The sequence below is a fragment of the Oryza glaberrima genome, chromosome 2, assembly GCF_000147395.1.
Source record: "Oryza glaberrima chromosome 2, OglaRS2, whole genome shotgun sequence".
Lineage (NCBI taxonomy): Eukaryota > Viridiplantae > Streptophyta > Magnoliopsida > Poales > Poaceae > Oryza > Oryza glaberrima.
In genome coordinates this window covers 17,781,526-17,795,008 of record NC_068327.1, presented here as the reverse complement: position 1 = coordinate 17,795,008, position 13,483 = coordinate 17,781,526, and the positions used below count along the sequence as shown (strand labels likewise).

The window sequence follows — 13,483 nt, the reverse complement described above, 5'->3', positions numbered from 1 at the left end:
TATGCAATTAGTTATTTTTTAGCATATATTTAATACTTCATGTAGGTGTTCAAACGTTCGATGTGAAAGGGTGTAAAATTTTTGTGTGTGAACTAAACAGACCCTTTTAATAGATGTGGAGTCTACTACAGTAGCCTTCTAATATGGTCGTTTTATTTCTCTTGGTTAGAGACCAACATCGTGACCTCTAATTGCCCAGGGCAAACATTCTTAATTAAAGCTCTTGGGTATATCAAAATTCTAACCGAGAAGCATATTTTTTTATAACCTTAATGAATAACATATTCATCTTTTCACATCTATACTTGTAGTTTATCTTTTTTTAAGAACTCATGAACTTTATTTGTAGGTACAAATGAACTTGTAGTTTGTCTAAGAGTAGCCATAAATAACATCTTAGGGTCTGTTTGACACAGCTTCAGCTCCAGCTCCATCCCTCCTGGAGCTGGAGCTCAGCCAAACAGTTTCAGTTCCACTAAAACTGGGAGTGGAGTTGGGTGGAGCTCTCTCACAAAATAAACTAGAGTTGTGGAGCTGGGTTTAGGCAGCTCCACAACTCCACTCCAGACCCAACTATAGAAGCTAAATTTAGAAGTTGAAACTGTACCAAATAGGACTGTAGGAGGGCTCCGAGATGAACATTGGGGCCGGGCGACCGGGGGTAGCTCATTTCTGAATTCCTGGTACGATCCCTTGTTTGTTCGGTCGATGTCAAAGGGTTTATTAACAGTAGCCACGCAATGTCTTGTTCATAGCTTCGCTTCATCGTCTTTTTTGTTTGCAAAAAAAAAAAAAGGTTGGATTTCACGTACTGCACTTGGGCACTGACCAAAGTATGACCGTAATTTTTCCCCGTTTCGCTGTGAGCAAAAATACTTTCCTTTTACCCTGGAAACAACTGAAGGGTGAGCTGTTACTGTTACCTGGTGAATACAGGTGAACTGTTACTACTGTTACAGAGTTACTATACCGATACAGGTAGTAGACTGTTACTGGCATGTGTCACGCCTGTGAAGGCGCCTGTGGTCTAGTACAGGCTACATGTGGAATAGTGCTCCAAATACGAGGCCCAAACAAAATTATCCATGACAAGGAAAACAAAACACTTGTCCCTACAAATGCCATTCTACCCAGTCTACTCTCCATAACCTGCCTCTGATAACGATACCAATGCGGCAATGCCATTGCCATCCACTCCACTTACAATTAATTGGTCACTAAGCGAAACACGTCATCTAACAAATGCAACTCAGGCATCAGGTACTCAATCAAGTTGTGTTAGCATCACTGCTTAAACGTAGTACTCCACTAGTAGTACACTGAGAAAACAGAGAGGATGTGTTCGTTCAAAGAAAACAGAGGATGTCCAGTTTTGGCAAGAGGACAAGGCCAAAAGTACTTAACCATAACAGAGACATTGGCTAGGAAATTATACAAGCTTAGTCAGCTGCAACAACTGAACCCTGATTCGCTAACACAACTTTCCCAGAGATAACACACTAACGCCCATGATTAACCAGCGAGTCCACTACTAATAGTTGCTTTGCAGAATTACAGATTATACTGAGCTAATCTCTCGGTCAACCTATATGAACAGCAATGCCTACAATCGATCTGAACAAGTTGCCAAATCAGACGATGGCTTGTCACTTGCAAAATGTAAAATTTCTCTTACTATACTACTAGCATTCTTGATAACGATCATAAAAAACTCCAGCTTGGCCCTGATCAAAGGTCACACAACACAGGCACACAGAGACCCACAAACTGACAGAACAATGCAAGCAAGATCAACCCCCTACTGTTCCAGACGCAGGACCAAGATGCAATTATGCAATGTTCTTCTGGAGAATGCACCAAGATGGCTAGGAAAGGTGGCTAGCTGCTAGTGCATGATCATTAGCAAGCCAAGGACTTCTCCTAGTTAGATTTAGATAAAACCTAGAAAAAAAGGAAGAAGAGAGGCCATGAATGAACAGCAAAGGCAGAGACTTTTGCACAATTCCCATGTCAGAAAAACCAAGAGACCTTATAATCAACAGCACCAAAAGGCAGAAGATGTTCTTATAGCTGGTACTTGTTCCTCCCTCCCATGTACCCTTCCCCAGGACACCATCATCACAATCACTGATCACCAACCAACCATTCCTATACTAGAGCTAAGTACTAAGATTACAACCACTTATGATCACTTGCTTTTGGCCAAGAAAGGAAGCTTAGGAGTAGCAGCAATTGTCACTTGCTCCATTCATACTCCAATTTTTTCCCTCTTTCCCTGAGAGAAAAGGACCCCAAAAGAACTCTGAACTCCCCTGATGAACTCTGAAGATTTCTTGCTACCTTCTGCTGCTGCTGCTGCTGGTTTTGCTTCTAGTGCTAAGGTGGTGGGGTGGTGTGGCTCTAGGTGGCGCTCTCCACGGCCGGACTCCAAATCCCCCAAAGCCGCAGGTTAAGCATCCCCATCACGTCCGCCCACCCGCGCTTCCGCTCCTCCTCCTCCTCCTCCTCCTCCTCCCCCTCCGACGCATTCTCCGCCGCGGCGGCGGATGGGTCTTCGGGGACCTTCTCGTCGTCGTCGTCGTCGCTCTCGAAGGTGGTCGTCGCCTCAGGAGCGGGAGGGGGTGGCGGAGGAAGGGGAGGGAATAGGGAGGATGGGGGAGGGGAGGCGTCATGGACCTTCTCGGCCGGCTGCGGCGGCTGCTGCTGCGCCGGGGTGACCTTGGGGGACATCGGCGACGGCGGCGGAGGTGGCCTGCGCTTGCCCTTGTCGCGGCGCTTGGAGGAGGAGGAGGACGGAGGGGCGGACGACTCGGCGGCGGCGAGGTGGTCCTCGAACGCCTCGATGGCGTCGTGGATGAGCTCGCGGCTCGGGGAGCAGTCCCAGCGCGACCAGAAGCTGGTATAGCAGTCGAAGCAGCCGCACCCGATGGCCGGCGGGTGCGCGCCGCGGCGGCGGCGCCCCCCGCCTCCGCCGCGTGCGGGCGGGTGCTCCCGCTCCGGGTGGTGCGCAGCGCCGGCGCCCTGGAGGCAGCGGGTGACCAGGTACGCGAGCACCTGCTGGTCCTCGGGGCGGAGGGCGGTGGCGAGCGCGAGGATGGCGGCGGGGAGGAGGCGCAGCGCCGCGCGGACGGGGTCGCCGTCGCCGCCGCCGAGTGGGGAGGGGTGGATCTTGCCGCCCTTGCCTGGCTTGGGGCACAGCGACTTCATGGCTAGGGTTTTAGCCCCCCCTGCTCGCTGCTCCAACCGTCGTCCAGGTCTCGGGTGGTTTGAGGGGGGAGAAGAAGCGGAGGGGATGGAGAAGGTGGTGGGCTTTGGGAGAAGAGCTTAATAGAGAGAGGCACAGTCCTCACTCTTTTGCTTTTGGCAACTGCACTTTTTGAACCGTTTTTCTTCACTCTCCTCCTCTGCTTTTCCAGGTTTTCTACTCACAGCCTCGTTATATTTGTAGCCAAGGTTTTTATGTGATACAAAGGCTTAAGGCCGAGTTTAGTTTCAAAATTTTTTTTCAAATTTTTAACTTTTCTATCACATCAAAACTTTCCTACACACACAAACTTTCAATTTTTCCATCACATCATTCTAATTTCAACCAAACTTTTAATTTTTGCGTGAACTAAACACACCCTAAGTGGTATTGCTGTTATGCTAAATTGTTTTAGCAATAATTTTGGTTGTATCTATGTGAATATTATACTATGTCGCATTGCTTTTTTGTTTTTGTTGTTATTGCTAGTTGTAAATGTATTGGTATTTCAATATATGAGTTGTCAGGTAGGTGTTTTGTTTGTGTTCACTTTTCCGCCTAATAAGGTTGGAACGGGCGAACGGTTATAGTTGAATGCTACTATTACTACGTGTAGCCAAATGTTTGAGGTTCACATTTATGTTCTATGGGCTTGGTTGCAGCAAATGTTTCTAGTGAAACTAGGCTCACACTGATCAAATGGTACATGCCTATGCATTTTGCTCTTTTTTAAGTTGAATTTATAGTATCTATTGGAGATGTTTACAATGACAACATTTACAAGTTATCGTGCTAATCAAATTCAACTTCACTTTGCTATTAAAAAGAATTATCGATTAGGTTTTTTCAAGTTACTTTCTTGGGTTCAATGTTAGTACCATATCAATAATTGTAAATCAATTGATGTGCTACAACTTAAACATGTTTTTTTTATCATAACCATAACCATCCATAGGCTTGAGCCATACTTTCATTGCATCGAGCTTTTTCTTAAAGAAGATTGTGGTTGTATCGTTGAAATTGGTTGAGTGCAACGTTGTCATTATTAGTCATACTTGTAACTCCATGTTGTTGTACAAGTTATCTTACTAGCTAGAAGTCAAGTGCTTTGCTCATGTTTACCAACCACCTATCTTGGTCGCAGACACTGTACTCTCAGAGTTAATGGTTGTGTCTCATGTCTCTACTAATGTAAAAGTCGATGTCCCTCCAAGCAAGGCGTCCAGATGTGACTGCTTTGTAGAGTACTAAGGTAGGCTCGGACAACTAATGATGAGGGCATGCCACACACCGCCCCCTTTAAAGTTGTCGGTTGATGTGGGCATGCAAAGAGCTTTATGCAACGCCATGACTCTTGGTATGTGGGTGAGCTATACACCGAATTGCTCTACCCTACTGTTTGTGTATGGTGTTGGTCAATGCCAATCTTTTGGACCCACTGATGCTCATATAATGGGATGGAACTTTTCGAGGAGAACCGGGGGGGGGGGGGGGGTGGGTGTGGGGGGCAAAGGGCATGTTTGGGCCTCATCCCGAGCCCCCAAGTCGCCTGCGCCTTGTACTTGGGAGCCGCCAGTATGCTCGGGGCAGCCGTGCGCCCAGGGCACCCAACATACCCACGCACCCACGATCGCTCCCATTGTTGATCGTATATTTTTTTTTGTTGGTTTGGACGAGCCTCTCGAGATGTCGATAATGGTGTTCGTGATAGACGTCGCTTGGAGGAGATTTTCTGATGCCGCGAGTTGCATCTTTAACACCTTAAAGATGTAGATCTTGCACGTTCTACGTGTTCCTTGTGCCCCCTAGCACTCAGGCGCCAAGCGCAGGTGAGATGTGCCTTGAGCACTGCCTAAAGAGGGGCGTGCTTGGAGGCCAGATGCACCCCGAGCACCACCCATGGGGGGTGGGAATCTGCCTGGGTATAGCCCGCAGGTGGTCGTGCCCAAAGACATATATGCCCCGAGCAATCGCGCTGAGGGACTGATGTGCCTCGAGCATAACCCATGGGGGGCCGTGCAACCGTGCTCCATAGGCTGTGCTTGGGGATTGGTGATAGGGATGCCCTAAGTAGCTGGTGATGGGGACCTTGGTTCCCACTTCTCCGATAAAGGTACATGCATGTTACTAATATAGCCAAACTTTGAAGGTTCATGTTTATATTCATAACGCTTGTTTCAGGGAAGTGCTCTCATTTGAAACTACGTTAACATCCGATCGAATGGTGTATGCTCACACTTATCTACCACATACTAGCATTTTTCTCTTTCATTAATCGAACATTGTGGAGTGACAATTTGCAACCATGATGCTTGATTTAATTCCATGGATCATTTACGAGTCAAAACATCACATGCGTATATTTAGACCATCGTTTGCGCAGTTCAAGCTTTGCTTCTAAACAAAATTACCAATTATTTCTCCTAGTTACTAAATTTTGTTGCCGTGTCAAATATTCGTACATCAAACCGCCCTAATACTTGAAATTACCAACTGTTTTTTCCTGCTAAGCTATTATCAACATCACACAAATACACCAAAGAAGGAGCAAAACGAAACAATCTCCCTATTCTTGAGGACGTTGAACGCAATATCACGGTTCTAGGAGGTGGTGAGATGAAACCGTCAGTTAATTTTTTTTTAAAAAATAGAGAAGGCGCAGCTTCTCCCAAAATCCTAGGGCCCCGCGCGTCGCAGAGCAGCGAACCGACCGCCTATCAGCAGCGTCCGCACACGAGATCCCCCCAACTTCCGTCCGTCCGTCCGTCCGTTTCTCACGCGGCTCCGTTTCCGTTCCAGTTTTCCCGTTTCCACCGGAGGTCGTGGGCTCGCTCGACGCTCGTGGCATCGGCGCATCGCATCGCACCGCGCCCCGCGGATTGGTGGCGGCCGATCTTATCGCCGCGGCGGATTGGTGTGTCGCGTGGGCCCGCGGCGTCAGCGAGACGCGGGCCGAGGCGGGTTGTACGGGCGCGGGACGAGGCGTAGGTGGCGCAGACATGCAGCAGAGTCTGCTGCTGCTGCTGCTGCTCCCACACACACTGCTCACGAGCCCCTCCGCTCCGCGGGTGGAAACGGGATGATCCTAGTCCCCTGCCAGGTGGGTCCTACAGCGCCGCACTCTCCGGTGGGTCCCAGAATCAGTGAAAGAAGGTAGCTAGGTGTGGTGCGGGGCGGAGATACGGTGGAGGTGAGGTTGTCAGGTGGTACCGTGCTTTTCCGGGCTTTGGTGGGGGGCCTACAATAGGGTTGAAATGACGGGAATGCCCTATTCTGCCGTGACGCGGCGACCACGACGTGGGCGAGGGTGTTATGGCTAGTTTCGGGAAGGAAGGGGTGGGGGTGTGTGGGGCACTCACTACTGTTCCAACCTGGCTGCCCATCTTTGAATATCTGGTGAGTGATGAGCCGTATAGCACGGTCCATGGTAGCAGAACGTCTCACACGGCGAAAATGTACGGAACTAGGGAGGCTGACGGTGGAACAGTGAACTCGTATGTCATCTTTTTGGGTTAAAGAAAATGGTAGGTTCCCCGAAAAAAAAAAGAAAATGGTAGGTTTCCGTGTCCGCTTATGTACTCTCTTTATCTCTGAGCCTATGTTTGAATAATGGGTTAAGAGGGGTGGGACTAGGATAGTAATATATGAGTGAAGGGATGAGATGAAACAAGATATGAAGAATGATTGACTAAGGTCTTGTTTGTTTCAGCTTATGATTATTATAATCTAGATTATTAAACCAGATTGTTATAAGCTGGATTATAATAAGCTGATATAAAATAAGCTGTAAGTTGTTTGTTTGTCTGGATTATTGGAGGCATGGATTATTGGGTTTGAAAGGCTAAAGCCTATAATGCTCTCAGCTATTTGTTCGGTTGATGGCATAGGTGGGTAATTTTTCTCAAATATATAGGGTAGTGGGTCTTTAGCCACTCAATAATCTGAAAAAAGCTCATTTAGAGCAGCTTATTAGTTATAATAATCTGGCTTATAGGTTATAATAATCTACTTGTTTGTTTCAGTTTACTCCTAATAAGTTAGATTATAATAATTCTAAGCTGAATCAAACAGGGCCTAAGATTAAAAGTTACCCTTCTATAAGGTTGGATAAAATTTCCCTATCCCATTATCTAAACATGGCCTAAAGTTTTTTCTCAAGGGATTTGTGCTCCTACTTATAAACTAAAATTTAATTATTTTAACCTCAAATTTAAAGTTGATATTGAGATTTTTTTTCATTGTAGTAAACGTTACTTTTAGATTACTAAAACACATATAAAAAAAGTTTTATTCACATATTTTTTTTTGGTTTGCAAATATGTTGTTTAGGTTATTCCACCAAACGATGGCACCGTTCTTTGTATGTTGAAACCTATCCCTCCGTCCCAAAAAAAGTCCAATCCTAGCTACGAACTTGTACACATGCGTGTCCAGATTTATAGCTAGAGTTTGGTTTTTTTTTGGATAGAATAGTACACATTTCAGTTTTTACTATCCAATGGGAACCCTTACGATTTGTGTACGTATGGTGCGTGGTCCATTCCTTTATATGTATAGTCTGCCAGAAATCAAAACATTTGTTGTTCCAGAACTCCCGGTGTGTCTCTTTCAGTGTACCTTCGTGTTAAGGCATTTCTTTGTTGATCAAGGATTCAAGGTACACCAGAGCTATCAATGACAAGCACATATCTATAGCCAATTATAATCCTAGTTCTTCCTTTTTCTCGATTTTCTGTTTTTTTTTCTCCTTGCGTGTTGGACTAGTCCGTGAAAAACTCATGTGTATACACAAAATCTCGCATAGACCCTTCCACCACTCGACGGTAGTATGGGGGTTGTTTAGATACAGGGGTATAAAGTTTTGACGTGTCACATCGGATATTATATACGGTGTTCGGGCACTAATAAAAAATAATTACAGAATCCGTCAGTAAACGGTGAGATGAATTTATTAAGCCTAATTAATCCGTCATTAGCAAATATTTACTGTAGCACCATATTGTCAAATCATAGAGCAATTAGGTTCAAAAAATTCGTCTAGCAAATTAGTCGTAACCTGTATAATTAGTTATTTTTAATCTATATTTAATACTTCATGAAGATGTCAACATTCTGACAGTGTGTAAAATTTTTACGTGGATCTAAACAGGACCTATATTATACTCGTAGCTCTTGTGCTGATGAGGACATGGGAGTAACATGCCAGCGAGCATCGAACAGAAACCAATAGAACAACTTATAGTGTAGTATTACCAGATAAAATTTGGTAGACAAACATACAAATAGAACAATATGGAATTACACATATATCGAGGTTGTCAGCCTACAAAATATTTCATAAATCAACCATTGATATCAGTCAGTGCCTCACATACAATAAAAGATATGAGAAATATATAATTTGAGGCGTGAATTGCAATAACATTAAAACATTTTGTGAACACTTTAAGACCCTGTTCTTTTCTTCAACAAAAGTTGAAATAAATTTTGGATACTTGTGGTACGTTTTTCAATCTGCTAAATGGTGTGTTTCGTGCGAAAACTTTCTATATGAGAGTTGTTCTAAAATACCAGATTAATCTATTTTTCAAGTTTGTAATAACTAAAACTCAATTAATCACACGTTATTACCACCTCGTTTTATGTGAAACACTTAATCTTTATCTTTATCTTCATAAGATTCAAACACCACCTAAGGTCTAGAAGTTCCGTAATTTTGTGATATAATTGGTGCTACTAAATGTATTGCTTTGTATAAATTTGAAGCTAAAATCTATAGTTGTATGATATTTATGTTTTGAATTTTAAGTCGTACTATAATTTCATTTAAATACGTATAACTCTGTCAAATTTACTCTTTGATTGAACTTCCCTAATCCCTACGGTCAATGTGCCGAACTGTGGCTCGCGCGCAAGTTGCAACTAAACATTTCTTCTTCTTCTTCTTCTTTTTTTACCATGGAATATTAATTAGATCATTCCTTTACCCCATCGTCTGTGAAGTGCCATGTGCCCAAACGTTGCTAGCCTGCAGGTATCTGGCACGTTAGCACAAGCCAAAGTTTCCTTTCTGTGCCACTTTAATAAACGGTACTGTAGGTCTTTTTATAAAGATTGGTCCTTTTAAGGTCTTTTATAAGCCCTCAAAGCATAGGTTTGGCTCGATCCCTTTAAAACTCTTAGCTTATAAATTTTACTCAAAATAGTGCCTTGAACTCAAATTCAGTGGACCACATATAACTTAGGTTACACTACCAGTTTGCCAAAATATCATGACTTAGCCTTGAGGCATGATACTACATGTCAAATATGTCACTGACACAATCAGAGCACAATGCCATCGTCAATCAGGCCGTCCATTCCCAATCAAACCGGCCTTAACATAGCCAAGATAACTCCTGGATGTCCTACATCATTTTGTTTGGACCAAAAAAAAAAATTCCAGGGGCATTTTGTTTGGACCAAAAATGAATTTCTGGCCTAGGGCTGAGGTTCCAACTGATGGACGAGCCAATCGGATAAAGTATATTCCTGAACCCGACCAATGGCCAAATAATGAGATAAAATGCCAAGCAGATTCCGGTGTCTTTTCCTTTCAACTTTCGGCACATACATACACGCCTTCTTTTTGCTCGACAAACTATTCCAATAATTGGAGAATTTTTATTTTATGGATATCACTGGAGATTAGATTCACCCTTGGACGATGACGTACTCCTGTTCAAAGGTTAGCAAATTGCTGCCTGTGAGTGTGAGGTCGACCGGAACAGATACGATACCTCCAAAATGCATCAGATTTCCATCAATGTTCCCGAGGTCAGATCGACCAAGCCAAGCAGCTATCTTCACAGAAAACCCCATGGAGCTGCGTGATACTGAGGTCCTCCTGAAAGTATGGTCCAAACATGCCCAACCTGGCCAGTAAATTTCAGTAGGTAACAGAACAAACTCCCAGTAAATAGGAAATGTGGCCTCTCATTTAAGCTATTCAACTAAAGTGGGAATCCATCTTTTTAATGTTTGGCCAAGAAATGGTGAAATTTCTTGGCTTTTGCTTATAAAGATGGCCAATCGTGTGGCAATATGCTAGAGTTACAAGAATAATACTGTACTGTTAATGTTTACAAGAAGAATTTCATCCTTTCGTCCTTCTTCATGGCATTATACACTGCTTGGACCTGGAAACAAACAAGTGCAACCCTATCACCGCACATGGTAAAGATAGAACTGTCCCGAAATGCTGTAGTTATAAATCTTTGCTAGCGTAATGGAACAATGCGACAATTGGTTACCTGCTCGCTGGAAACCACAGGAATGGGCCCAATTTTTACAGAAACATATTTCCCCTTTGACGACACTTTATGGGAAATCTGAGCCTGCAGAAGAAATGCCAAAAACACACAGGAATCAAGATAGTGACAGAACAATCACACAACAGCAGGAAGAACCAAACATATGAACTGCTCTAAGCAAATAACTTGGGTATTGTTCATATCCAAACAAACGCACAAGCCACAAAGCTGCTAGTGTCACCTTTTTTTTTTTCAAATTATGTTCTGGAAAATAATATGACATGCATTTCTGCCATCCTTTTGCTAACAAACACGCAAGCATTAAACCAAACATGCTAACCAGCAACTCTGAAGTTGCTCATCAGCTCTATATTATATATGCAAGCAGATTGCCACAGATGCTATCCTCATCAACTTCATAGCTTTCTTGTTTTGTCTATGGTCCTACTGGTTGCAATGAGATTCTTCAGCCTCGTCAGTCTTCATGTCCCACTTCACATTGCAAGCTTACAATATCTTTACTTGGTACTAGCATACTAGCATTTAGAGAAAAGTAGCAATTTTATATCCAGGTAAATACATAATTGGCCGTGTACATCCAGTTGGATGTAGAGGCCGGGTTTATCCCATTTTCTAAAAAAAACATAAATACATTATAATCACTTTCATCAATGGTTGCACATTCTAAGAACATCTGTAATTGGAGCTGTAGAGTGCAAATACCAACCTTTGGAATTTGTTCTTCCAGTACTGATTCAACTGCAACCACCATGGCCTGGACAAAATCATCTCCTCCAGTACCAATTGCAGTAAATCCTCTAACTGTAGGATATGTATTTACCTAGGGAATAAAAGAAACAAGGGCCCTTGTCATGGTTGAAATAAAATCCAAAGTAAGTACACTTAGTGTTCATTGTTCCATACTCCATAGGCTACTGTGACAACCAACTCGCACTCCTTAAGCTGCGTTCGATCGGCTTGTGTGGATAGAAATTTTTAGCTCACGCAAAACGAGAAAGCTCATTAGCACATAATTAATTAAGCATTAATAATTATTATAAAACTGAAAAATGGATTTATTTGAATTTTTTTAAACAACTTCTATATAGAATATTTTTTTGCAGAAAACGTATCATTTAATAGTTTGAAAAACTTGCTAACGAAAAATGAGAAAGTTGAAGTTTGGAGTTGGAGAAAAGAACTGGGCCTTAGTCATGATTACCGACTAGTGACTGCAGATGTTAATGACATTGTCTGCTGTTGCCTTATGTAGCTTCCCAGTATACAATCTAGTGTAAGAACAGTGATGCAAAAAATCTAAGTTGAAATCTAGAGGGACACATAAATTCCTGCCTTTCCAACTTCAGATGGAATATTTACATGAAAATGGAGCAAAATGACTCCATGAAACAAGCGCTTCATTAATTTTTTTTTAAAATGCACATTCACTTGCCTGTTGTGAAAGAAAGAACAAACAGAAGTAATAATGAAACACCCAATAGAAAGGATAGGATACCTGCTTATCCAGAACAAGCCATTCATCAGTTGCATCATCTGTCACAGTACCACCCATGACAACATTTGTTGTCTGTGCAACCCGTCCTTTAGAGTTCGCTACCTCTATTTTAGGAAATGAAAAGTTAAAACCATAAGAGACCACCACTATGTTATAACCTATGGAAAACTTAACACAAACAAACAATAGGAAGAGAACTGAACATAGTATATTCTCACCATATTAGCCCATTAAGTATGCATATAACCAAAGATTGAGACCTACAAATTCGCAATAACCGTATGTCCAAAGAGTGACCAACTTGACACTGAATGTAACTTCTCCTTTAAAATGAAAATAACGATGAGGCAACCAGATCGAAGATTCCCCTACCACCATTTGTCGGTAATTTACTCCAAATCACTCTGCTGGTAGGGGTTTGACCAAGGGACAAGAAGAATATCTAAGGAAGTCCATCCTATCAGGAGTTCAGCACCATTGCCCCCTATGTTATCTTTCCACTCACATTGCTGTAAGCAATCGGCGGCGAGCAGAGCTGCAAATCCAGACACACCTAAAACCCCAATCCCAATCTCAAAAAAAAAAAAAATCATCACCTGGCCACTGAAATCACCAGCGACAGTCCCCAAACAATCGCTAGTCAAAAGAGGGAAGAGCAGAACTACCACTGGCACGGCGAGGCGAGGAAGGGGGTTCCGGGGAACGGGAAAAAAAGGTTTACTCACGGGAGATGGCCTTGAGCACGGCGTCCTGCGGCGGATCCTCCTGGCCTCCGGGATCGGCGGGGTTGGCGCAGCACCGGACCAATAAGGAGGCAGAGGCGCGGCGGCGGGCGGCGTCGAGCCGCGCGAGCGAGGCGGCGCGCGGGCGGGGGAGACGGGAGGGCGCCGGGAGCGGGAGGAGCGCGAGGGCCCTGCACGCCATCATCTTGTAGCCGGCCGCCGCGACCACCGCCGACGGACGGCGAGTCGCGCTCTGCGTTGGCCTTGCGGTGGATAGAAGAGAGATATTTTTCTCTCTGCGTCGCCGGCTCGTGGACTCGTGGATAGGGCGGGGAGCCGACGATCTTGTTTTGGATAGACCAAAACCACGGCCCATTCGCATGTATGGGCCGGAATTCACATGTTCAAGACAATTAGACCCACCTCATTATAGATCATGCGGGCCCATCCACAGTTGTACGATTCTACAGCACATGTTAATCAGGCCCAAATAGTTTCATTTTTGATAAATTTTACATGATTTTCATTCACATGAATAGTTTCATTTCGTCTTCGAGATCCAATGAGGACCTAATGTATGTCCCTTTTTTTTCTCTTTCAAATCTTTGTATATTTTAGATAATAGAAATAAATTATATCTCCAGCTTCTGAAAAAACCCTATAAATTAGCAGAATAACATATCCGGTCTTACTTCCTGGATGCCACTGA

The 13,483-nt window shown here is 43.7% G+C and overlaps 2 protein-coding genes across 2 annotated transcripts; both read right to left on the bottom strand.

The window, feature by feature from the left end:
• Positions 1 to 319: 319 nt before the first annotated feature.
• On the bottom strand, positions 320 to 3,717 carry LOC127761455 (uncharacterized). The gene has a single exon (XM_052285746.1). The coding sequence runs from the start codon at positions 3,205 to 3,207 to the stop codon at positions 2,401 to 2,403; it is 807 nt and encodes a 268-aa protein (XP_052141706.1). The 5' UTR covers positions 3,208 to 3,717; the 3' UTR covers positions 320 to 2,400.
• A 6,030-nt stretch (positions 3,718 to 9,747) lies between these two features.
• On the bottom strand, positions 9,748 to 13,090 carry LOC127764695 (uncharacterized). The gene is made up of 6 exons (XM_052289608.1): positions 12,778 to 13,090; positions 12,053 to 12,156; positions 11,264 to 11,377; positions 10,537 to 10,620; positions 10,370 to 10,422; positions 9,748 to 10,158 (listed from the first exon to the last, which is right to left on the bottom strand). Exons 1-6 carry the CDS (start codon positions 12,977 to 12,979, stop codon positions 10,062 to 10,064), a joined length of 654 nt encoding a protein of 217 aa, XP_052145568.1. The 5' UTR covers positions 12,980 to 13,090; the 3' UTR covers positions 9,748 to 10,061.
• Positions 13,091 to 13,483: the final 393 nt, after the last annotated feature.

Coding starts and splice junctions, on each gene's coding strand:
- LOC127764695 (XM_052289608.1), bottom strand. CDS start 12,979: ATGATGGCGTGCAGGGCCCTCGCGCTCCTCCCGCTCCCGGCGCCCTCC. Junction 12,157..12,777: donor CGTGCTCAAGGCCATCTCCC/GTGAGTAAACCT, acceptor TTCCTAAAATAG/AGGTAGCGAACTCTAAAGGA. Junction 11,378..12,052: donor GGCTTGTTCTGGATAAGCAG/GTATCCTATCCT, acceptor TTTATTCCCTAG/GTAAATACATATCCTACAGT.
- LOC127761455 (XM_052285746.1), bottom strand. CDS start 3,207: ATGAAGTCGCTGTGCCCCAAGCCAGGCAAGGGCGGCAAGATCCACCCC.